This window comes from Procambarus clarkii, chromosome 27, assembly GCF_040958095.1.
Source record: "Procambarus clarkii isolate CNS0578487 chromosome 27, FALCON_Pclarkii_2.0, whole genome shotgun sequence".
NCBI lineage: Eukaryota > Metazoa > Arthropoda > Malacostraca > Decapoda > Cambaridae > Procambarus > Procambarus clarkii.
In genome coordinates, this window is record NC_091176.1 from 17,022,513 (window position 1) to 17,047,780 (window position 25,268).

General features: G+C 42.8%; 1 protein-coding gene across 1 annotated transcript in view; it reads left to right on the forward strand.

The window, feature by feature from the left end:
• Positions 1-2,830: 2,830 nt before the first annotated feature.
• The window catches only part of LOC138369291 (dynein intermediate chain 3, ciliary-like), a 37,046-nt gene continuing 14,608 nt past the window's right edge, over positions 2,831-25,268 (forward strand). The window contains exons 1-9 of the mRNA XM_069332390.1: positions 2,831-2,909; positions 5,380-5,462; positions 6,042-6,182; positions 13,334-13,495; positions 13,982-14,243; positions 15,099-15,191; positions 17,766-17,926; positions 18,381-18,591; positions 23,637-23,794. Coding sequence (XP_069188491.1) covers positions 5,424-5,462; positions 6,042-6,182; positions 13,334-13,495; positions 13,982-14,243; positions 15,099-15,191; positions 17,766-17,926; positions 18,381-18,591; positions 23,637-23,794 — 1,227 coding nt within the window. The 5' untranslated portion in view covers positions 2,831-2,909; positions 5,380-5,423. The remainder of the gene's footprint in view (positions 2,910-5,379; positions 5,463-6,041; positions 6,183-13,333; positions 13,496-13,981; positions 14,244-15,098; positions 15,192-17,765; positions 17,927-18,380; positions 18,592-23,636; positions 23,795-25,268) is intronic.

Here is a 25,268-nt window from a genome sequence, read left to right on the forward strand (position 1 = left end):
GTAACTCTGTGTATCTATGTTTTACTGTCTGTAGGTTAAGTTAGTATTTTAAAAGAACTACATTCAACTTCTGTGGTTGACTGTTCAACAAATCCCTGAACTATATGTTTAACAGATCTCTTACCCTGTCCATGGTGGACAGAAGAAAATGTATATATAGTGGTTAGCATTGTAAATGTTTGGCCACGTCTGTGGTAGAAAATAATAATAATGAAGATAAAAACTTATGTTTAATTACATTAACTTGAATAATATGGCGCCGGTCCGGACAGTAACGACGCCTGGCGCACATATCGCCTCGGGCCACAGGATAGTTGATTGAGTTTGAACGTTTTCGGGCCGGTTCTCCCGGCGGGGTGACGGTGTCCGGCGCCGGCTTGGCCGAGAGGTGCCGGGGGTTGGTGGGGTCTTCGTGGGCTCCTGGTGTGCCCTTAAGGTAGGGTGTTCATTGCGTCTCCTTAGCCTTGATAGGCTCCTGGGGTCCCCTTAATTAAGGTAGGGTGCTCATTGCGTCTCCTTAGCCTTGATAGGCTCCTGGGGTCCCCTTAATTAAGGTAGGGTGCTCATTGCGTCTCCTTAGCCTTGATAGGCTCCTGGGGTCCCCTTAATTAAGGTAGGGTGCTCATTGCGTCTCCTTAGCCTTGATAGGCTCCTGGGGTCCCCTTAATTAAGGTAGGGTGCTCATTGCGTCTCCTTTACCGTGGTGGGCTCCTGGTGTGGCCTCAGCCGTGGTGAGCGGCCAGCTTCTGCTCTGCTGGGGGTCACTGGATGACTTTTGCGGTGTAATTGGGGAGGCGGAATTTTTGGTTTTGCTACCCAGTGTTCTCTGTGTAGGGTGAGGCCGGTGCTTGTCACCCTGAGGGACTCCTGGGGATCCCGAATCGTCTGCCCATCTGTGCGTTTATTGGCTGCGAGGCACATATTAGTCTCCTCCGATCGGCGACATCCATTTCGCCATTAGGCTTCGCGATTAACCCTTCACGGGTACGCCGGGGCTCATAGTCCAATCTCACGATCGTCGTCGCCCGTAAATCAACAACAACAACATGTATAATATCGCAATTGTGTCGGGGCGATCACCAATCATGTTACTAGACAGCGCCATATTACTGACCATTTTAATTAGTATATTCTTTTGTTAGCACACAGCTACAGAATTCCTTTGACTCAGTAACTCACAGGAGACCAGTGAACAACGTGGAGAACAAATAGGAAAGTCAGGGATGGTGCTTCAGGGGATACAGGAATACCTAAGCAATTAAACACAGAAAGTCACACTCACATTGATGACCTCAGAATGGCGAGATATCATCAACGGCGTCCCACTAAGCCGATCACTATTAGTGCCAATAATGTTCCTGAAATTGAAATTGAATTAAGTTCAATGAGGTATAAATATACACAGAGAGATGAGGTAGCTCAACCTATTCTCACCCCGTTCACTACAACGTGTTCATATATGTTCAGACACACATCACAAACATTAAGCATGTTACTGAACATTCTGAGGAGTGATAAACATATACATTTCTTATCCTGTTCCTAATCCACTGGAATCATATGCCACGGAGAAGAAACTTCTTCGTCTTGAATGTTTACCCTATAAAGAATGATGATAAACTAAATACGAGGAACATACGCTTGAATGTTTGAAAATATTGGGTGGTAAGGAGAAAAGGAAAAAACTTTAGGATGCCATGTATGTAACTGAAGAAATGAAAGAATGCTACAACAAAAGGCTACTAGAGTATACAGCAGTAAATGTCTAAGATCCATTAAAAATGGAAATTTTTTTTTTACTAACAACTTTTTGTATTAGGCTTGTTGTGGCAAACCTTCCCCCCCCCCCCCCCCCGAAAAAAAAGTGACGTTGATACAACTATTTACTACAAGGCGAACAGCGGCATTGGGTGAAAGAAAACATAACCAACCATTTCAGGTCCCGCCCAGGTATCGAACCCGGAATTCTCGAAGATAAATCGAGAACGAAGTCGACTGTGGTCAAGATTCCAGCTGTCAATAACATGGGCTTCCCGTGCGGGAGTTTGTGATGCTACAACCTTCAGACTTCGGTAACAGATGGTATATGAAGTCAGTCCGTGACATCAGGCAGGTCGGGTTCAAGACATGTATGCATAACTTGGGTTCGCTCACTCTCGCGAACCCCGGGAACTTTCCCCTCGAAACTCCATCCATAGGTGCTGAGTCCTGATAAGTATTTTGAGCCGTCAGTATGAAGTTTTGACACGAAAAGAGCATTAAGGGTCTTCCGGTGTATGTCTACCCTGCCCTTGGGCTTCTATATGAGTTTATGTGTCTGTTATTTTTATCTTGATTAGGCTGCGTTCTCTCTTTCTCACTCTCTCTCTCTCTCTCTCTCTCTCTCTCTCTCTCTCTCTCTCTCTCTCTCTCTCTCTCTCTCTCTCTCTCTCTCTCTCTCTCTCTCTCTCTCTCTCTCTCTCTCTCTCTCTCTCTCTCTCTCTCTCTCTCTCTCTCTCTCTCTCTCTTTCCCTCTCTCATCTTACCACTTCTCACTTGAGAATGTTGAGAATGTACCTTGTAGGTTCGAAATGTTGTGTGAATTATAATAAGTATAACAATACATAACACAGTGAATTTTTTGTTCGTTTAGTCAACCATAAACAAATATGACATTTGTAGAAACCTATTCCAATTAAACCAAGATGCAAGAACGCTAGTCAGAGGGATAGAAACCCTGAACAAGAAACAAGAAATGACTAAAGTTAAAAGCGCTGCTGAAGTAGAAGCCCAGGCCAGATACTGGCATCGGGATGAAGGCGCCGTCATGGCAACGGGGACGCCAAAACAATACAGAGCTGAGAGCAGGAGTCTACGGTCAAGGGTGTTTTCCCCCTTTAATGTTTGGAGCAGCACAACAACCGCCCAGGGTAAGTTGTGTATATGGGTCCACATGTCATGTCTTCTAGTGGGATTTACTGACTTTCGATATATATATTTATATAGCATTTATGAAGGTTAAAGACAATATTGTGTAAATATTGACTGTTGGTAAGGTTGTGAGAATGGGTGAATTACTGACAGGCAAAGACGAGGTGATTTTTCAGATTAGGTCATGAATTTCTCACTGTTAGAGGTCATTACACTACTGCTCACGAGATAAATTTTCTGAGGTATTAACACTCACGTTTATGAAACACATCTTCACTCATGGTAATACTTGTTTATGTAACATTTCTAATGATCACACGTGTCTGTGAGAAACATTTTCACTCATCATAACACCTGTTTATGAGACACGTATTTTAGCTCGTCGTGACACCCGTCTTTAATAAAATTCATTTCAAGATGCGACAACATATTCAAGGACAAAATTCCAAGTGTTGTCAAAAAACAACAGATTTCTTGATTAAATTTACTCAATTAAAACAATTTTCAGTTTGTAAATTTCACTATAGAATCATTGGAGATGATTCATTTGATGATGATATCATTTGGGAGATGAAATACGTCAAGAGTCAGAGAGAGAGAAAGACCTGGGGGTTGATATCACGCCAGACCTGTCCCCTGAAGCTCATATCAAGAGGATAACATCAGCGGCATATGCCAGGTTGGCTAACATAAGAACGACCTTTCGAAACTTGTGTAAGGAGTCTTTCAGAACATTATATACCACATATGTCAGACCAATCCTCTAGTATGCGGCTCCAGCATGAAGTCCATATCTAGTCAAGCATAAGACTAAAATGGAAAAGGTTCAAAGGTTTGCCACCAGACTAGTACCTGAACTGAGAGGAATGAGCTACGAGGAGAGACTACGGGAATTAAACCTCACTTCATTGGAAGACAGAAGAGTTAGGGAGACATGATTACCACATTCAGGATTCTCAAGAGAATCGATAGGGTAGATAAAGACAGTCTATTTAACACAATGGGCACATGCACTAGGGGACACAGGTGGAAACTGAGTGCCCAAATGAGCCACAGAGATATTAGAAAGAACTTTTTTAGTGTCAGAGTGGTTGAAAAATGGAATACATTACGAAGTGATGTGGTGGAGGCTGACTCCATACACAGTTTCAAGCGTAGATATGATAGAGCCCAGTAGGCTCAGGAACCTGTACACCAGTTGATTGATGGTTGAGAGGCGGGCCTAAAGAGCCAGAGCTCAACCTCCGCAAGCAGAACTAGGTGAGTACACACTACATACCATGACTCTCATTTCACCAGACACACTTTCTTTCCCTGACAGACGCTACTCTCACAATTTATTGGGCGAATTCCTCTCTCAACAACCACCCATGTTAGATATTGCAACTGATCGGCCATTTGCAGCGCTTCACCGGTCTCGGCTGTTGCGCTCTCTCTCTCTCTCTCTCTCTCTCTCTCTCTCTCTCTCTCTCTCTCTCTCTCTCTCTCTCTCTCTCTCTCTCTCTCTCTCTCTCTCTCTCTCTCTCTCTCTCTCTCTCTCTCTCTCTCTCTCTCTCTCTCTCTCTCTCTCTCTCTCTCTCTCTCTCTCTCTAAACACATTTTCTCCCATCCAACTTCCTTATAACTATCACTTGCTCATAAACAAACTGTATCCTTTATATATTTGCAACTTTATGTGTCGCTCTTAATATTTGACACAATGTTCGAGAAGGAAAACTTACACGAAATGTTTCACAAGGAATATTTGATACAGAATGTGTAACACTAAAGATTTGACACCAAATTTAGATCAAGACAGGCTGCAAATAAAACAAAGTACTATTGTGCGTGTGTTTGTGTGTGCGTTAGCGCATAGGAAAGCTTGATTGCACTCGCAAGTGTGTGGATTTGAAGGCGTACGGAGGTATGTGAGTTCCAACACAAACGCGTTTAGGTTGAGTGCACACCCATGTGTTTGTGTGTGTTGATTTTGTGAGCACGCAAGTGCGTTTGAGGTTGGGGTACACACATACGCTGAAGTGCGTGTATGTGTGTACTCACCTAATAGTGCTTGCGGGGGTTGAGCTCTGGCTCTTTGGTCCCGCCTCTCAACTGTCAATCAACTGGTGTACAGGTTCCTGAGCCTACTGGGCTCTGTCATATCTACATTTGAAACTGTGTATGGAGTCAGCCTCCACCACATCACTGCCTAATGCATTCCATCCGTTAACTACTCTTGACACTGAAAAAGTTCCTTCTAACCTCTCTGTGGCTCATGTGGGTACTCAGTTTCCACTTGTGCCCCCTTGTTCGCGTCCCACCAGTGTTGAATAGTTTATCCTTGTTTTCCCGATCGATTCCTCTGAGGATTTTGTAGGTTGTGATCATGTCTCCCCTTACTCTTCTGTCTTCTGTGTGTGTGTGTGTTTGTTGTTGTATCTCCTCCACTGCGATCATTAATTCTTTATTTAACTTCTTTATCTTCATCAGATCTGAAGGACTACTGCCCCTTTAAGGTCAAGCTCATCCTCAAGATGGCGGTGGTGTTTAGGAAGAAGGAGTCAGAGCTCAAGGTATTTACTAATACTCGACATTACAAACATTTCATAATAAACGATGCTAATGATTTATTGTGTAGTCTTTATTGACTGATTTTGTCCTGGTGAGTTGTTGTATTTGTTGAGCAATATTTATTATTTGGCATGTTTATATATTATGTATTTTCTCAACTCATAATTCTGTCCATCTCCTCGTATCTCTGTCTATCCCCTCATAACTCTAGCCATCATCTCACAACTCTATCCGTCTCTGTTCATCTTCCCATATAAATGTTTTTAGGTCTAATAAATGAATCCTTTCCTCATTTGGGTCTCCTTATCTCATTCTTCTCCCTCACTCATTATCTCCACCAACATCCTCACCCCTCTTCTATTTCCACAACACTCCTTACAACCATATTCACCCCTTTCAGGGCCGGGGTGTAAGGCTCCCCTCCCCCTTAAATCACCCCTAACCTTCACCCTTATCCTTTACAGTGCCAGAGTGCTCATTCCACCCCCTCACTCACCACACTCTCTCCACGCACCTACAGTGCCAGAGTGCCCATTCCACCAACCCCTCTCACTCACCACACTCTCTCCACGCACCTACAGGGCCGGAGTGCCAGGTTCCAGAAGATGCCAGCTCAGCTCCTGCTCTCTATCCCTCCTGACCCGGCACTCCTGGAGCAGTATGTGCCGCTGGCAACGCAGGATGCTGCCATCCAGGCTGTGCCTAAAATGTCGCAGCATGAGGTGAGGTGGATGGTTGGTTGGTTGGTGGGATGGTTGGTTGGTTGGTTGGTTGGTTGGTGGGATGGTTGGTTGGCTGCATGGTTGGCTGGATGGTTGGCTGGATGGTTGGCTGCATGGTTGGCTGGATGGTTGAGTTTTATCCTTGCGTCTATCACCGGAAGATTGAGTTTATTCAGCGCCGGGGCTGTGGAACGGGAATGAGTAAGGGATTCGGTTTTGGCCTGGAATGGCTAGCGAAGATGAAAAAGGCTAGGGGGGGGGGTGAGGGATAGGAGAGGAGTGAAGGATGAGTGAGAGGTGGATGAAGGGAGAGCATGAGCAGACGTAGGGATGCGGTGTGAGGTAACTGAGAGGGCTAGATGAGGGGGCAGGGGATGGGAAACTAAGGGAAGTGAGAGGAAAAAGGTAAGAGAGAGATAAATGATATATAATAAGTGTTGGCTAGAGAGAGAGAGAGAGAGGCAGAGGCATAAAAGAGGGAGGAGAGATGAAATGCAAAAGTGTGGAATGAAGTGTAATTTATTTAGGACCAGTGTGTATGTTTGTGTGTAATTCCCTATGTGTAGTTACAGGATGAGAGCTACGCCCGTGGTGTCCCGTCTTCCCAGTACTCTTTGTCGTAGGTGGAAAACTTCAGCTGTATGCCACGAGAAAAGTTCGAGAACTTAAAGGTATAAGTTCAAGGAAAGGTTAATGAATAAAGCGTTACATTTTTTGGAGGACAAAAGATTTAGGCCAGACATGTTTGCGACATACAAAATTATCAGGAGAATGCAGAGGACAAACAAAGAAAGAGAACAAACATGGCAAAGGTTGTACATGCCTCGAGAGGGGGGGGCACAGGTGGAAACTGAGTACTCAAATGATCAGTCATTAAGGACATTTTTTTCAGTCCCAGATTAGTGAACGAATTTAATGCAATAAGGAGTTTAGTGGTGGAAACTAACTCGAAACACAGTTTCAAATGTAGGATAAAACAGAGTCAAACATGCTCAGAAACCTTAAGCTGAGACGTGGGTTGAAACTCAACCGCTGGAAGCACAAATGAGTACCATTTTACGAACAGAGAAACAATCTGAGGACGACTGAGCCTCCAAGGTAATAAAGTACCTAAGTTGGCAAGATCAGTATACAGAGCGGAAAATTACATTTCTATATCAGGTGGCGAGGCTTATCAGCAATATGGAACGATGAAAGGGATTTACAAAAAAGTATATGTGAAGAGGTAAATGAATGCTACAAGAAGTTTTCAAACTAGATCCAGAACAAATAAAAATGCATGGAGGAGACGGATGAACGAGATAATGAACAGAGAACAATACCAGGAACTCATCAAGAGGTAAAGAGACAGTTCCAAGAACACGATGAATCGAGCCTGTGTAACGTGACTGAACCTTACCACTGATCCTTATATAAGCTTCTGAGAACATGTTCAAACTACTGAAATTAGCTTAAGTGCTTCGCTTGCATTGTAAGTGGTGCCTGAAAACTGGTAGGAGACTCACATTGTGTCAAGGACAGACAAAGTGGGACAGACATGAAGCATTTAACTACTGAACAATGTCGCTAAAACGCTAGATATTCACACTGCTCTAGAACATAGTAAGGAAAAGAATAATGGAACATAAATATGCAATTCAACTTCACAGCAAAGCACCAACCAATTTCGTTTCATTAGCATAGAAGAGAAGGAAACTATCAGCGGAAAGCTCCAAGCCATTACGACTATATAGCACTGGGGAGGGGTCAGGATAAGGATTTGGGATGGGACGGGGGAAAGGAATGGTGCCCAGCCACTTGGACTGTCGGGGATTGAACTCCGACCTGCATGAAGTGAGACCGTCGCTCTACCGTCCAGCCCAAGCGGTTGGGTCTTTAGCATGGATTGCAACCTTGGCTCGACGCCTAACCCTCTCCTGATGATCTTGCAAGTGTTTGTATTAAAGTCCCATAACCATGTGTCTGGCCATACCTTCAACTTATCTTAAATAATTTTCAAAATATCTCACTAGCTAATATAATGGTCTTTTGCATCATCTTTTCCATAACGGAGCAACTCAAATCTGACACGACAGAAATGATTGAAACGACTTAATTATATCAGATATTCAGATAGTGGAATCCACCAACTCCAATTATATTATGTTACCTGTTAGTCTGTTTAAACAATCTAAACACTTCCATTAGATAAGCTGAAAGCATTGTCAGGAACATGGTTACTGAACTTTAATCCAAATTAGCGCAAAATCATTAGGATGGTGATTGGCCTCAGTCCATAGCTGCAAAACATGCTACAGAAAATAAATGTACCCCACGTCCTGTGAGGAGGTCTGGTCGAGGACCGGGCCGTGGGGATGTAAAGTCCCGAAATCATCGCAAGGTCGCAAGGTATGTCAGTAAGGAGTAAGAATCTCGAAGCACACTAACACGGAGCCTCACACCAAAGACTCACGTTAACTGAACTGATTCAGCAGCAAATTCTAACTTGGCGATCATCAGGACAGACTCTAGAAACCAAACCAAAGATACTCTCAAGACGCAACATGCAACATACGTCAGACCAGTACTGGAGTATGCAGTACCAGCTTGGAACACCCACTTCATAAAGAACAAAGCATCGATGGAGGAATTAGAGGTTTATAACAAGAAGAGTCCAAGAATTCAGAGGACTGAGTTGATGCGATGGACTGAGAGAATTTATCATAAGATACAGAAAATAAATAATATTGAGTAGGTATGCATATGTTACCTAAACCTGTCCTCCTAAACCTAAACCTATGTTACCTAAACTAGACTCCTGGGACTAGTGAGCGTCAACCTCAGTAAATTAGGTGGCTTGCCTAGCATCGTACGCAACTCGTAAGGCAAAACCACATCAATTTTGACGCATGACAAATAGTAGAGGCGGGAAGGAGCACTTCTTTAGTGTTGGGGACAGAAGTGAAGAGGTCGGGACATATTTCATTAGACAATCGAAAGTTGGTAAGGTGAGCCTAGGAGCTGAATCTTGGCACTGTAACTTCTAATATTGGGAAATTTTATAAAAGGAACACACTCCAACATACACAAATTATCCATTTCGAATCATTCTAAACCATAATATTTCAAACCTAAAACTACATTTTTTTTCTGAAATATGAGATTTCGCGTCAGTTCAATTCCCCTGCGAATTTCCTGTTCAATTTCACGTACTTGACTTTATTTCCAAAATCAACAGATTGTCGAACGTTTTGTATTTTATTTGCCAATATATCTAATGAATCTTTTTCTGAGGTGAAAGTTTCGGTCCATTGTCTTAAATTGACATAAAACATTTGTAAATAATTTATATTCTACGGGTAAGACATTGTATATGTCCCTCCATTCCACCGTTCAGTACCAAGCAATTGTAAACAAGTTAAATAATTCATTGGGATTTGTGTTTAGTTGACTGACATTTTTGTGTTAAGAGAGGCAGTCAGTTTTTTCATAAAATGAATGACTCGTTTCCTTCCACTAAGTTAGGGCCTCTACTGACCAATAAACTCTAATTTCCTGTGACCTTTGCTGATCAGTAACCTTTACTGACAGGTGACGTATTCTGATCTGTTACCTATGCTGGCTGTGACCTCTACTAATCTTTGACCTCTACTCCCCCAGTGAACGTTACTATCCTGTGACCTTTTTTGAGCTCTGACATTCACTGCCCCTTAACTTAATGACCTTTGTGATGATGCTAAATCACTGTCTACCATTGCTGGTGAGAGACAGGCGAGAGGCTGTGACTCTCCCACTTCACCTTAATTGACTGAGGAAGATGCTCATCTTAAAGATGCTCATTACGGAGTTGCCCTGTCAGGTGATGGGTCTTGACGTCCAAGATGATGTTAATATGTTGTCAGAACTTTAGTTGGATTGATTAGCTGACGACGTTTAAATGGATGGTTTGATGAGTGGTTCGATTGGGAGGGTTAGCAGAGAAGGGAGAATGATGAAGTAAGACAAAAAGAGATATATAATGGGAAAGGAAATATTAATGGAGCTCAGGTAGGCCCATTAGTGAAGGCGAGCAACAACTGTAAGAAATCCCGTTACTGTTGATAGCTCAGAGCTCCACTAATGGATCGACGGGTCTGTAATTAACGCCAAATCTCTGTACCGTTTTTATCTGTTTCCTTACACACAGAAATCACAATAGCGGGATGCATCAATGAACAAATCCACAAGGGGCCGTGACGAGGATTCGAACTTACGTCCGAGATCATCCCAGACACTGCCTTAATCGACTGAGCTACGACATGGTCAAAAGAGTTGAAACCAGAAGTTGTACCTAACTTACTTGTATCCTGCAGCCTCTCCGAGACGGAGATGCTGCAGGATCCAAGTAAGTTAGATACAACTTCTAACTATAACTCCTTTCACTATGTCGCAGCTCAGTCGATTAAGGCAGTGTCTGGGATGATCTCGGACGTAGGTTCGAATCCTCGTCACGACCCCTTGTGGATTTGTTTATCTGTTTTCTTCTCTGTTTTTCCGTCTGTTAGTGTGAATGGATAGGTTCTTCCTCACACGCGAACACATACACAAACACACTGCAAGAACTAGACCAGATTTTGCTCGAAAAGAAGAGAGAGAGAGAGAGAGAGAGAGAGAGAGAGAGAGAGAGAGAGAGAGAGAGAGAGAGAGAGAGAGAGAGAGAGAGAGAGAGACAGAGAGAGAGAGAGAGAGAGAGAAAGAGAGAGAGAGAGAGGAAGGAGAGAGAGAGAGAGGAAGGAGAGAGAGAGAGAGAGAGAGAAAGAGAGAGAGAGAGAGGAAGGAGAGAGAGAGAGAGGAAGGAGAGAGAGAGAGGGGAAGGAGAGAGAGAGAGGGGAAGGAGAGAGAGAGAGAGGAAGGAGAGAGAGAGAGAGAGAGAGAGAGAGAGAGAGAGAGAGAGAGAGAGAGAGAGAGAGAGAGAGAGAGAGAGAGAGAGAGAGAGAGAGAGAGAGAGAGAGAGAGAGAGAGAAAAGAGAGAGAGAGAGAGAGAGAGAGAGAGAGAGAGAGAGATAGGAGAGAGAGAAGAGAGAGAGAGAGAGAGAGAGAGAGAGAGAGAGGAGAGAGAGAGAGAGAGAGAGAGAGAGAGAGAGAGAGAGAGAGAGAGAGAGAGAGAGAGAGAGAGAGAGGAGAGAGAGAGAGAGAGAGAGAGAGAGAGAGAGAGAGAGAGAGAGAGAGAGAGAGAGAGAGAGAGAGAGAGAGAGAGAGAGAGAGAGAGAGAGAGTGAGAGAGAGAGAGAGAGAGAGAGAGAGAGAGAGAGAGAGAGAGAGAGAGAGAGAGAGAGAGAGAGAGAGAGAGAGAGAGAGAGAGAGAGTGAAAGAGGAGACTTGATAGAGACGTATAAAATACTTCAGGGGATAGAAGAAGTGGAAAAAAAAGAATTGGTTAAAATGAATGCAATGAAAACAAGAGGTAGTGGATTGAAGCTGGAGAAATAGATGACCCATAAAAATGTTCGAAAATATTATTTTAGTGTAAAAGTAGTACGAAAATGGGATGAACTAGAGAAGCAGGATGTAGATGCGAACTCTATTCATAATTTTAAAAGTAAATATAATAGGGCAATAGAATAGGATTTATTGCATTACATATCCTGCGATTGGAAATCCTCGGTCCAAAAGCTAAAACTCGATCCTACAGGAACTTATAGGTGAGTACACACACGCACACACACCGTGTACTCAACTAGGTGAGTACACGGGGCCTCGCGCCTGAGTGGACAGCGCTCGGGGGTTGTTGTCCTAATGGCCCGGATTCTATTCCCCCTGGAGGCGGAAACAAATGGGCAGAGTTTCTTTCACCCTGATACCTCTGTTCACTTAGCAGCAAACAGGTACTTTTGAGTTAGACAACTGCTACAGGCTGCTTCCTGGAGATGTGTGTGTGTGTATTAGAGAGAGAAATATTAAAGTAGAAAATAAATTTGTTAGAAAGGGGGGAAAGATTCAAGCTAATTGCTTGAATCTGCAGACAATTAGTAAAATACACACACACACACACACACACACACACACACACACACACACACACACAGACACACACACACACACACACACACAGACACACACACACACACACACACACACACGCACAAGTTGTGCCGCAAGCACAACCAGGTGAGTACAACTAGGTGAGTACACAGTCCCCTGACCCGGATTTGATTCCCGTTCCAAGCAGAAACAAATGAGCATCGTTTCTTTCACCTGATAACTTTCTCATCATATACCTGTCACTTGGTTGCTAACTTTCTCACCGTATACCCATTACTTGTGTCATAACTTTCTCCCCGTATACCCATTACTTGTGTCATAACTTTCTCACCGTATACCCATTACTTGTGTCATAACTTTCTGCGCCTGTAGATTACCTTTGATGCCTTCGAAAATAATATAGGATGAAGTAATGGTTGCCTCAGACTATTTTCTCTGCAACACTGCAGCTGCTTTCAACACTGAAGGATGTTCAAGCACTCTGCGTAATATACAGCTTATCTGTTGCGTCATTGGGGACTCTTTCAAATTTGTTGTGAGTATCAATCAGTTGAAACGTGAGCCTCTAGACCACATGAGGAGTTTCACCCATGTGTTTCTTCAGTCTGTGTTTTTTTATTTTTTTATTTTACTGAAAGCCAGCATCTGAAGCGTCTTTCAGAGCCTAGATTACTTTCCTCTTGACCATTGGCACAACGATGATTTTTTAGGCAAATATACCCATCAAGAGGCTGAAATATTTTTATTAGTCAGTTTGCTTTTGTGTCTGAGGGTTTGGTGATATGCTAAAGGCCAATAATCCTCTGAAGGACCATGAAGGCCACCAATGCAGCTTACTGACCAACCAGCAGGCGTAGTTTAATACTTAATATTGCCAGCGAATTAAGTAAACCTGTTATAATATATACACCAAAAAGTGGGATGGTGGTGGTGGGGGAGTACATCTAATGGTTTAGGGAATATATCCCCAGTGGGCCTAAAGGCATTTTTATCTCTCTTCTTATTTATCTTAGTGTGTATTGATAACCCTCACAAGACGTCATTATTGTTGCTAATACTCAGAGTCTCTCTACCATCCAGTGAGGGGTAGTTGAGAGCGTTTTCTCTCCCTCTCTCTCCTCCCTTTCTCTCCCTCCCTCTCTCCTCCCTCAGGTCAACACGGAGACCATCGACTTCGCCAGCAGCGGCATGAACCACACGGAGGGAGGCTGGCCCAAGGACGTCTCCCTCACCGAGGATGATCAGAAGATTCGCTACAAGAAGAAGATAGAGAAGGATGACTACTACATCCACACCATGTTGCAGCTGGGAGCGGTGAGATGTAGCAGGGGAAGTTGTGAAGTATTGCAGCAGAGATGCTGTATCTGCGTGCTAGGAGATGTTGTTGCTGGGAATATTGTATAATACAAACTAAACTTCACTTCAAACCCCTAAACTTCACTAACCAGGGATTGTCACAACATCACAAGTTTGGTGTAAATGCCTTACCTTAGACACGTCTATAAGTGCTTCTATTTCATTTTTAGACCAATTTCTGCAAGTTGAGTATTAAATACCGATGACGGTTTTAGGTCAAACAAACGCAGTCTACGTCACCTTTTCCTAACCCACGTACTCCGTCTGGGATTGATGTAGTTAAATATGTGTCTTCAAAATAATCACAGATACAAGACAATATCGAGGCAATTCAATTGGATCGAATATGTGTTTTCCTTGACCAACACAAACACTATACATAGCTATAGATACATTCAATTTATTTTCTTTCCCCCTCTAACGAGTCTTACGTGAATCTTACAGAAGATCGAACACTGCATCCGGCAGAACAACGCCATCGACATCTACGAGATGTACTTTGAGAACGAGGAGAGCCCCATGGTAGAGGAGCCGGAGCCCATCAAGACGGTGAACGTGATCCGGGACCCTCACGCCGGCCAGCGCATGGTCACCTCCGTCACCTTCGCTCCCGAAGGAGGGCACAAGATCGCCGCGGCGTACTCCTCCTCCAAGTTCCTGGGACTCAAGGAGACTACCCCCAAGGAGTCCTACGTCTGGGATATTAGTAATTATATTCGTGTGTGGTGTGTGTGTGTGTGTGTGTGTGTGTGTGTGTGTGTTTGTGTGTGTGTGTGTGTGTGTGTGTGTTTGTGTGTGGTGTGTGTGTGTGTGTGTGTTTGTGTGTGTGTGTGTGTAATTACCTAAGTGTAATTACCTAAGTGTAGTTACAGGATGAGAGCTACGCTCGTGGTGTCCCGTCTTCCCAGCACTCTTTGTCATATAACGCTTTGAAACTACTGACGGTCTTGGCCTCCACCACCTTCTCACCTAACTTGTTCCAACAGTGTACAAATTCTGTTCGCGAGTGTGTGTGTGTGTGTGTGTGTGTGTGTGTGTGTGTGTGTGTGTGTGTGTGTGTGTGTGTCTGTCTGTCTGCGGGTCTGTGGGTCTTTGTGTCTATGTGTGTGTGTGTGTGTCTATTATTTCTATTAATTCTTAAATAATAGATAATTCTAGAAATCCAGATGGGTGGTTTATAATTACAAATTATTCACTTAAAAGAGTCAACCAGTTAGTTGATCTGTAAGGCAACCATTCAAATAAATGAACCATTCCAATGATCTCAGATATATTCACCCAATCCACCTTTCAAAATGTTAGTCAAAGGACCAATCAATCCCCCCCCCCCCCCGTTGTTTACCAATAGACACAAGCAGACATCCACGTACCAAACAATTACCCAGTGGACCAGTATACCCTCAGATAGCTCCAAGCATCCACCCATCTGTTGGACAATTAACCAGCTGACAAATCAGCCCACTTCATCTCTCCATAGACGGTCAGCCACCTCCCCAAGCAATGAACCAATAGTCCAATCACCCGCCGTGTGTGTGTCTGTCTCTCTCTCTCCTCTCCACAGACACAAGCAGCCACCCGGAGCTGCAGCTGGTGGGGCCGGCGTGGCTTCAGTGTGTACAGTACAACGTCAAGGACAACAATGTGATAGCCGCAGGTAAACACATTTGTCTTCTCCCTCGGCCTCCGAGCTCGGGCTGGAAGGTAGTGAACAGTTTTTGTTTATAGCATTTTACTCTGGAGTCGCTGGGGACACATAGGTAGAGAGACTCTGAACTTATCAGGGGCTGGGGTGGGGACACAAGAGTAGGTGCTGCCGATACTGGTATTGATACAGGTACACGGCCAAGATATAGTTACAGATGTGGTTACGGACGGTGGTGATCGGATGGTGTTGACCAGACCACACACTAGAAGGTGAAGGGACGACGACGTTTCAGTCTGTCCTGGACCATTCTCAAGCCTGAGAATAGTCCAAGACCGACCGAAACGTCGTTGTTCCTTCACCTTCTAGTGTGTGGTCTGGTCAAAATACTTCAGCCACGTTATTTTGACCCCCTCGTCTGCATCGGATGGTGTAATATACAATAGTGGTTGAATATTTCTGCCACAGCAGCAAGTTACCTTATACCACAAACGACCTCACACAGATAAGTGTAAATAACATTATCACACACCACCACATATTAGCCTCAAGCTCTTCAATCAAGCAAGCGCCTCCACGTTTAGGAATGAAAGCACATTACACGTGACTCATATCTGATTTGTCTTTGAAACTTTCTTGAAAATGGCTTAAATCAAAATTACTAATACGCTCTTGGGTACGATGACATGATAGCCAGCCATCACTTACGGATGAATTTCGTGCAGAGCTAGCGGCCAAATCCCTATTTTACGACTTAACAGCTGCTGACTTTCCAGCTCTTTAGATAAATATCGCAAATGCTACTTGAAAAATTACGAGGCTATGCTCGTCCATGGTGCGGCCGACTCCAAATACGCAATGTCCTTCTCAACGCGATCTGTAATCTTAAACGGTATTTTCCACGTGATAAATAAATACTCTTTGAATGTAATTAATTAATTGATTTGAATGTAATGTGTGTGTATAGTTAGGCATAGCATGGGTTAGATTGGTGGCTTTGGTTATGTTGGCAATTATTTGTTTTTAAAGTACGTGGGTGAAGTTGGTGGATTACAGTTTAGATGACGTGGACGTGGATCACTAAATGCCTTGGACCTAAGCAGTGGTGAAGTATAAAATTATAGAAGGCAAAGGTTTGCTGCCTCTGAAATCTTCACTGGTGTATCCGTCTGCGTGGCCCAGAGGTAGAGCTTTTTGCCTCACGCTCGTGAGGACATGAAATGTTTATTTCCACGATATATATATATATATGTCGTACCTAGTAGCCAGAACGCACTTGTCAGCCTACTATGCAAGACCAGATTTGCCTAATAAGCCAAGTTTTCCTGAATTAATATTTTTTCTCTATTTTTTTTCTTATGAAATGATAAAGCTACCCATTTCATTATGTATGAGGTCAATTTTTTTTTATTGGAGTTAAAATTAACGTAGATATATGACCGAACCTAACCAACCCTACCTAACCCAACCTAACCTATCTTTATAGGTTAGGTTAGGTTAGGTAGCCGAAAAAGTTAGGTTAGGTTAGGTTAGGCAGGTTAGATAGTCGAAAAAGCATTAGTTCATGAAAACTTGGCTTATTAGGCAAATCGGGCCTTGCATAGTAGACTGAGAAGTGCGTTCTGGCTACTAGGTACGACATATATATATATATATATATATATATATATATATATATATATATATATATATATATATATATATATATATATATATATGTTCATTGCATATATATACTGTATATGCAATGAACAACCTCCGAGCTCCAACGTGATATTTATTTTATGTTTTCACTAAACCTTTCGAGTATTTTTGCGAGATTATTTGATTTTTCTTGATTGTATCTGAAAGTAATTCAATTGCTACATAAAAATATTTAAAACTTTCATTGGTTTTCATTCAAATATTTATTCTTTATGTCATTCAGGAAATTGTATTGCACTTTGATCTTGTTACTTGATAACGTTTTATCTTAACTTTAACCTGGTTTAACCTTTAACGTTTAAAGGCAATTTTCATATTAACATTACAATGCTTCATGTAAATATGGTTGCATTAATATTACCATGCATAGTTTTAGCTCTCAAGCTAAATATATATATATATATATATATATATATATATATATATATATATATATATATATATATATATATATTTTTTTTTTTTTTTTTTTTTGTACCACCTCTAGTGCAAGTGTACCACCCATAGCCTCGGAGAAGAAAATAAAGAGTACTCAGAGAAGACCTTGTGGATCCTCACTGATATATATATATATATATATATATATATATATATATATATATATATATATATATATATATATATATATATATATATATATATATATATATATATATATATATTTGAAAACGACAGAAAGTTTAAGATTTATGATTCTGGCACCACTCTTCTCGATATTGAAGGTATGAGAAATGAGCAAATGTCGCAAAGTACCCCCCTGCTCCCCACACCACCAAATCCAGGAATAACTAATGAGCAAGGGCTGCAGATGCCTTCCCCTATCCAGCCATGAGCAACAGGCAGGTGTTGCAGATGTCTCACCACCCACCCACACCTCTCCAGGTATGAGTAACGGACAGGTGTCGTGGTGGGACGTGCGTCAGGGCTCCTCCCCGGTAGAGTCGACGGACCTGGCGGTGAGCCACACCCAGATGGTGACAGCACTCACCTGGCTGGCCCACAAGACCCGCTCCGAGCTCTTCACCGTCTCCACCGACGGTCAGGTCAGCCTCCGACGTAGACATTACATCGGCTGGAAAAAAATCCGCCGGTTAAAAAACGAGTTAATAACAATGTGTGTTGGGTGGGGGGAATTGACAAGCTTCCGGCTTCCTGTCCTCGTCGAGGGCATCAGGAATAATGGCCATCAGGTCAGATCGGTGTAAATAGTAGTTTGTGCAGTAGGAGTTTGAGTAGAAATGATGTAAGTGGAAAAAAATAATGGGAATTGAAGAAATATTAGCTTTAATAATATTAATAGTAGTAATAATCGATTTAATAGGAATAATAGTGTAATAATTGCTTTAATAGTAATAATAGCGTTAATAGTAATAAAAGTAGTAGTAATAATAGCTTTAAAAGTAATAACACCTTTAATAATAATAATAATAATAATAATAATAACGACTTTCCCTTCTCTCCCTCTCACCATCCTCTCTCTCTTCCTTCCTTCTACAGGTGTTGTGGTGGGACACCCGGAAACTCTCCCAGCCCACCGACAGCCTGGTGTTGGACCCTCTGAGGGAGGACCCCCCGAGCATGGCCCGGGCCCTCAGTGCCACGTGTCTGGAGTACGAGGCCACGATGCCCACCAAGCTGATGGTGGCCACCGAACAGGGCCAGGTGGTGGCCTGCAACCGGCGAGCCAGGAGCCCACCTGATAGGATCAGTGAGTGATGGGAATCTGTAATGGAGGCAGAAGGAGGGGGAGGGATAGCCGTGCAGTTATGAGGATGAGGGTGGGGGGGGGGGGGGTTGGAGCAGGAGTGGGTGTGGAATTGTAAATGGGTGTAGTAAGGGATGGGGGGAGGAAGAAGATTCTGATTCCGTTCTGTGAGTTTGGCATGTTTTGTTTTATTGATATCTGTAGTGATCTGTTGATATGTGATATATATATATATATATATATATATATATATATATATATATATATATATATATATATATATATATATATATATATATATATATATTAGTATATTTTGGTAGCAGTCTTTCCTGTAGACATATATTATTAAATATGACCGAAAAAGTAAGATTAATAATTCTAACACGAATTTTCTCAATCTTTCGTACATTACGCTTCACTGTTGGAGGTAAATCAAAAATCACTTCTCCAAAATTCATTTTTATTTCTAGTCTGACGCGACACGGGCGCGTTTCGTAAAACTTATTACATTTTCAAAGACTTCACAAATACACAACTGATTAGAACTTGCGTTTCCCTGATTTTATATCTACATTTTGAGTGAGGTGGGAAGGGTGATGTGGCATTACATTTGAGTGAGGTGGGAAGGGTGATGTGGCATTAACACAAGACAGAACACTAGGGGATATTAATAGGGTATTAAAAGTATCAACACAAGACAGAACAGAAACAATGGGTATTGAATAGAAGTGTTTGTAGAAAGCCTATTGGTCCATATTTCTTGATGCTTCTATATTGGAGCGGAGTCTTGAGGTGGGTAGAATATAGTTGTGCAATAATTGGCTGTTGATTGCTGGTGTTGACTTCTTGATGTGTAGTGCCTCGCAAACGTCAAGCCGCCTGCTATCGCTGTATCTATCGATGATTTCTGTGTTGTTTACTAGGATTTCTCTGGCGATGGTTTGGTTATGGGAAGAGATTATATGTTCCTTAATGGAGCCCTGTTGTTTATGCATCGTTAAACGCCTAGAAAGAGATGTTGTTGTCTTGCCTATATACTGGGTTTTTTGGAGCTTACAGTCCCCAAGTGGGCATTTGAAGGCATAGACGACGTTAGTCTCTTTTAAAGCGTTCTGTTTTGTGTCTGGAGAGTTTCTCATGAGTAGGCTGGCCGTTTTTCTGTTTTTATAGTAAATCGTCAGTTGTATCCTCTGATTTTTGTCTGTAGGGATAACGTTTCTATTAACAATATCTTTCAGGACCCTTTCCTCTGTTTTATGAGCTGTGGAAAAGAAGTTCCTGTAAAATAGTCTAATAGGGGGTATAGGTGTTGTGTTAGTTGTCTCTTCGGAGGTTGCATGGCTTTTCACTTTCCTTCTTATGATGTCTTCGATGAAACCATTGGAGAAGCCGTTATTGACTAGGACCTGCCTTACCCTACAGAGTTCTTCGTCGACTTGCTTCCATTCTGAGCTGTGGCTGAGAGCACGGTCGACGTATGCGTTAACAACACTCCTCTTGTACCTGTCAGGGCAGTCGCTGTTGGCATTTAGGCACATTCCTATGTTTGTTTCCTTTGTGTAGACTGCAGTGTGGAAACCTCCGCCCTTTTCCATGACTGTTACATCTAGAAAAGGCAGCTTCCCATCCTTTTCCGTCTCGTAAGTGAAACGCAGCACGGAACTCTGCTCAAATGCCTCCTTCAGCTCCTGCAGATGTCTGACATCAGGTACCTGTGTAAAAATGTCGTCAACATACCTGCAGTATATGGCCGGTTTCAAGTTCATGTCGACTAAGACTTTTTGCTCGATGGTACCCATGTAGAAGTTTGCAAACAGGACACCTAGGGGGAGAACCCATGGCGACCCCATCTACTTGCTTATACATGTGCCCATCCGGGCTCAAGAAGGGTGCCTCTTTAGTACAAGCTTGGAGTAGTTTCCTCAGAATACTTTCTGGCATGTCAAGAGGAGTACAGGCTGGATCACGATACACTCTGTCGGCAATCATTCCGATTGTCTCGTCCACAGGTACGTTGGTAAACAGCGATTCCACGTCCAACGAGGCTCTTATCCCTGTGGCCCGTGCGCCCCGCAGTAAGTCCACAAATTCCTTTGGAGACTTCAGGCTGAAGGCGCAAGGAACATAAGGAGTCAGCAGGCCGTTGAGTCGCTTCGCCAGTCTGTACGTGGGATATTTATATTCATTGGGGAATATAAACCTGGATATGCGTATGGAAATGTCAAGACGCACAAGCCTGGAAACCCACTTCGGCCAATCATTAGCCAGATACCCACACCCACGTACAGACTGGCGAAGCGTATAGTCCTGGGGACCATTCAGGCTTGTTCGCATTTGTGTTCCTCACGTGTGCCCCAAAGAATGAGGTGATTTGGTGAAATGCTATGCCCAAGATTACCATCCGAGTTGCCGTCGGGGAAGTGGCTCAAATAGCCTCGGCTATCACTTCCTTTTGACGGCCGTGATGGTCAAGCGGATTAAGGCGCCCTGTAGTTACCAGTTGCGTTGCTTCTGGGAGTATGGGTTCGAGTCACTTCTGGGGTGTGAGTTTTCATTCGCATATAGTCCTGGGGACCATTCAGGCTTGTTCGCATTTGTGTTCCTCACGTGTGCCCCAAAGAATGAGGTGATTTGGTGAAATGCTATGCCCAAGATTACCATCCGAGTTGCCGTCGGGGAAGTGGCTCAAATAGCCTCGGCTATCACTTCCTTTTGACGGCCGTGATGGTCAAGCGGATTAAGGCGCCCTGTAGTTACCAGTTGCGTTGCTTCTGGGAGTATGGGTTCGAGTCACTTCTGGGGTGTGAGTTTTCATTCGCATATAGTCCTGGGGACCATTCAGGCTTGTTCGCATTTGTGTTCCTCACGTGTGCCCCAAAGAATGAGGTGATTTGGTGAAATGCTATGCCCAAGATTACCATCCGAGTTGCCGTCGGGGAAGTGGCTCAAATAGCCTCGGCTATCACTTCCTTTTGACGGCCGTGATGGTCAAGCGGATTAAGGCGCCCTGTAGTTACCAGTTGCGTTGCTTCTGGGAGTATGGGTTCGAGTCACTTCTGGGGTGTGAGTTTTCATTCGCATATAGTCCTGGGGACCATTCAGGCTTGTTCGCATTTGTGTTCCTCACGTGTGCCCCAAAGAATGAGGTGATTTGGTGAAATGCTATGCCCAAGATTACCATCCGAGTTGCCGTCGGGGAAGTGGCTCAAATAGCCTCGGCTATCACTTCCTTTTGACGGCCGTGATGGTCAAGCGGATTAAGGCGCCCTGTAGTTACCAGTTGCGTTGCTTCTGGGAGTATGGGTTCGAGTCACTTCTGGGGTGTGAGTTTTCATTCGCATATAGTCCTGGGGACCATTCAGGCTTGTTCGCATTTGTGTTCCTCACGTGTGCCCCAAAGAATGAGGTGATTTGGTGAAATGCTATGCCCAAGATTACCATCCGAGTTGCCGTCGGGGAAGTGGCTCAAATAGCCTCGGCTATCACTTCCTTTTGACGGCCGTGATGGTCAAGCGGATTAAGGCGCCCTGTAGTTACCAGTTGCGTTGCTTCTGGGAGTATGGGTTCGAGTCACTTCTGGGGTGTGAGTTTTCATTCGCATATAGTCCTGGGGACCATTCAGGCTTGTTCGCATTTGTGTTCCTCACGTGTGCCCCAAAGAATGAGGTGATTTGGTGAAATGCTATGCCCAAGATTACCATCCGAGTTGCCGTCGGGGAAGTGGCTCAAATAGCCTCGGCTATCACTTCCTTTTGACGGCCGTGATGGTCAAGCGGATTAAGGCGCCCTGTAGTTACCAGTTGCGTTGCTTCTGGGAGTATGGGTTCGAGTCACTTCTGGGGTGTGAGTTTTCATTCGCATATAGTCCTGGGGACCATTCAGGCTTGTTCGCATTTGTGTTCCTCACGTGTGCCCCAAAGAATGAGGTGATTTGGTGAAATGCTATGCCCAAGATTACCATCCGAGTTGCCGTCGGGGAAGTGGCTCAAATAGCCTCGGCTATCACTTCCTTTTGACGGCCGTGATGGTCAAGCGGATTAAGGCGCCCTGTAGTTACCAGTTGCGTTGCTTCTGGGAGTATGGGTTCGAGTCACTTCTAGGGTGTGAGTTTTCATTCGCATATAGTCCTGGGGACCATTCAGGCTTGTTCGCATTTGTGTTCCTCACGTGTGCCCCAAAGAATGAGGTGATTTGGTGAAATGCTATGCCCAAGATTACCATCCGAGTTGCCGTCGGGGAAGTGGCTCAAATAGCCTCGGCTATCACTTCCTTTTGACGGCCGTGATGGTCAAGCGGATTAAGGCGCCCTGTAGTTACCAGTTGCGTTGCTTCTGGGAGTATGGGTTCGAGTCACTTCTGGGGTGTGAGTTTTCATTCATATATATATATATATATATATATATATATATATATATATATATATATATATATATATATATATAAATATATATGTATATATATATATATATATATATATATAAATATATATATATATATATATATATATATATATATATATATATATATATATATATATATATATATATATATATATATATATATATGTGTGTGTGTGTGTGTGTGTGTGTGTGTGTGTGTGTGTGTGTGTGTGTGTGTGTGGTGTGCTGTTGTATTTATTTAAGTGAAAAAGCGAATGATAATACAATAGTGTATACACGGGTATTAAAGAATGACCACACAGGAGAGAGTACAAGCAATATTGAGAAGAGATGTTAGGATATATTTAAATTACCTCACACTTAAAGAACATGAGTGTGTAAAGCTGTCTACATACATAAAGTATTTACGCATTTTTTTAAATAACAATAACCTTAAATATAATTTCTTTGTTTTTCCAGTCAGTCTGTCTTTGATAAACTCTTTTGTATGGATTGTGGAATTTCAAAGAAATTGAAAATTATGGAAAGAAAATAGGTAATACCTCCATAAGTATTTTTACACATTGTTCCAAAAAAATAATTGTTTCCTTCTCTTCTTTCTTCTGTCTGTTCATATGTCTGTCTGTCTCTCACTACGACACCCAGGCATGATCTACAACGCCCACATTGCTCCAATATACGCCATTCAGAGGAACCCGTTTTTCCTAAAGAACTTTATGACCGTGGGAGACTGGACCATTAAGCTATGGGCCGAGGACTTCAAAGAATCGCCCGTCTTGTGGACCAAACCAGCCTTGTCACAGGTAAACCACACCAGGTATATAATACGCAAAATTGCGCAGGTACACTAAGAAATAGAAACCTTACAGGTAAATTTTGTACAGAAAACCGAATTTTCGTGTTGGGTTAAGGTGTGTCAACCTTGGGAGGGTTATGATGGCCGCCACAATAACGTAATGACCAACGATCAAGTTGGTCGTTAGTCGACCAACGACCAACAGTATTTGCGCGTTTAGTACAGGACTAAAGTCAACTCACCGAGAAGTGGCTCTTAAAGTCAACCCGCAAAGTTTATTCACAGAGAAGCGGAATGCTCCTTTTCGTCAAAACAAATTTAATGTTGAGCAAATTCATTCAGGATGAATAAATATGACTGCGATAATACGAAGCGACAATTCAAAGTAAGACATAACCTAAATGCAATAACCGACGCGTGTGGCAGAGCAATTCAGTATATGTTAACTTTTCCCAGTAAAATTAAATATGAGAAAACTTTGCGTATATTTCTGTATTCCTCTTCCTACTTCCTCCCATGTAAGCCAGGTGTCAGGAGGCTTTCATGTTAAATCCCGTTCTCTCAATTTGTCACTCCTTAAAAGAGCAAGTGTTTTGCCTAACCAGGAACGTACCGAACTAAGCAACATTGTTAAACTTCTGAGGGAGATGCAAAGAAAACGTATTTCAATCAATGCTTTCATTTTTGGTAATATTTTTTTTACAGATTGGCCAATTCCATAAAAATATAAAATATTAGATGAAAAGTTTTATACAGAGGGTTATGCGTCACTCTGCCCAGCTCCAATCAACTCGTATCCTGGCCGGGAAGGATTTAATGGGCGTCAATCCTTAACTGTAGCCTCTGTTTACCCAGCAGTGAGAAGGGTACCTGGTTGTTAACCGATTTGGCGGGTCGTGTTCCAGGGAACATAGGATTAAGGACTTGCCAGAAACGCTATGCGTGCTAGTGGCTGTACATTATATATAACTCTTGTATATATAAATACATAAAAATGAGTAACACAAACTCATTTCCATTCACATGACAGCGGAACCAATCTATTTCTCCATGTCCATCCTTTCTGCAAACAAACGCGTTTTTTGACCTTCACATCTACTGGGCCAAGCCAAAGGTGCAATAGAAAAGTTTTAGAAATATATGAATTACATAATGCTGTATTAACCTTCATATTCATTCAGTCCTGACAATTTTTTTTTTTAACTCCCGGGACACGTTCTATCCAGATCCTAAAGTGATATGACTAGGCAGAGAGATTTCAGTATTGTATTCCGAAAAGTATCTACTGCATTTTATGTCCTCAATGAATTTTTCTGATGCAATCAGAGATCATAAAGGAAATGAAATTACGATGCGAGAGCAATAGGCCAGGATGACTACATAGCACATGGGAGTGTACAGAAAGTCACTACTATTGTCATTATAATTGAATTTGGACATTTTGAGACCTGGTCGAAAATAATGCCTTTTTAATGGTCAAT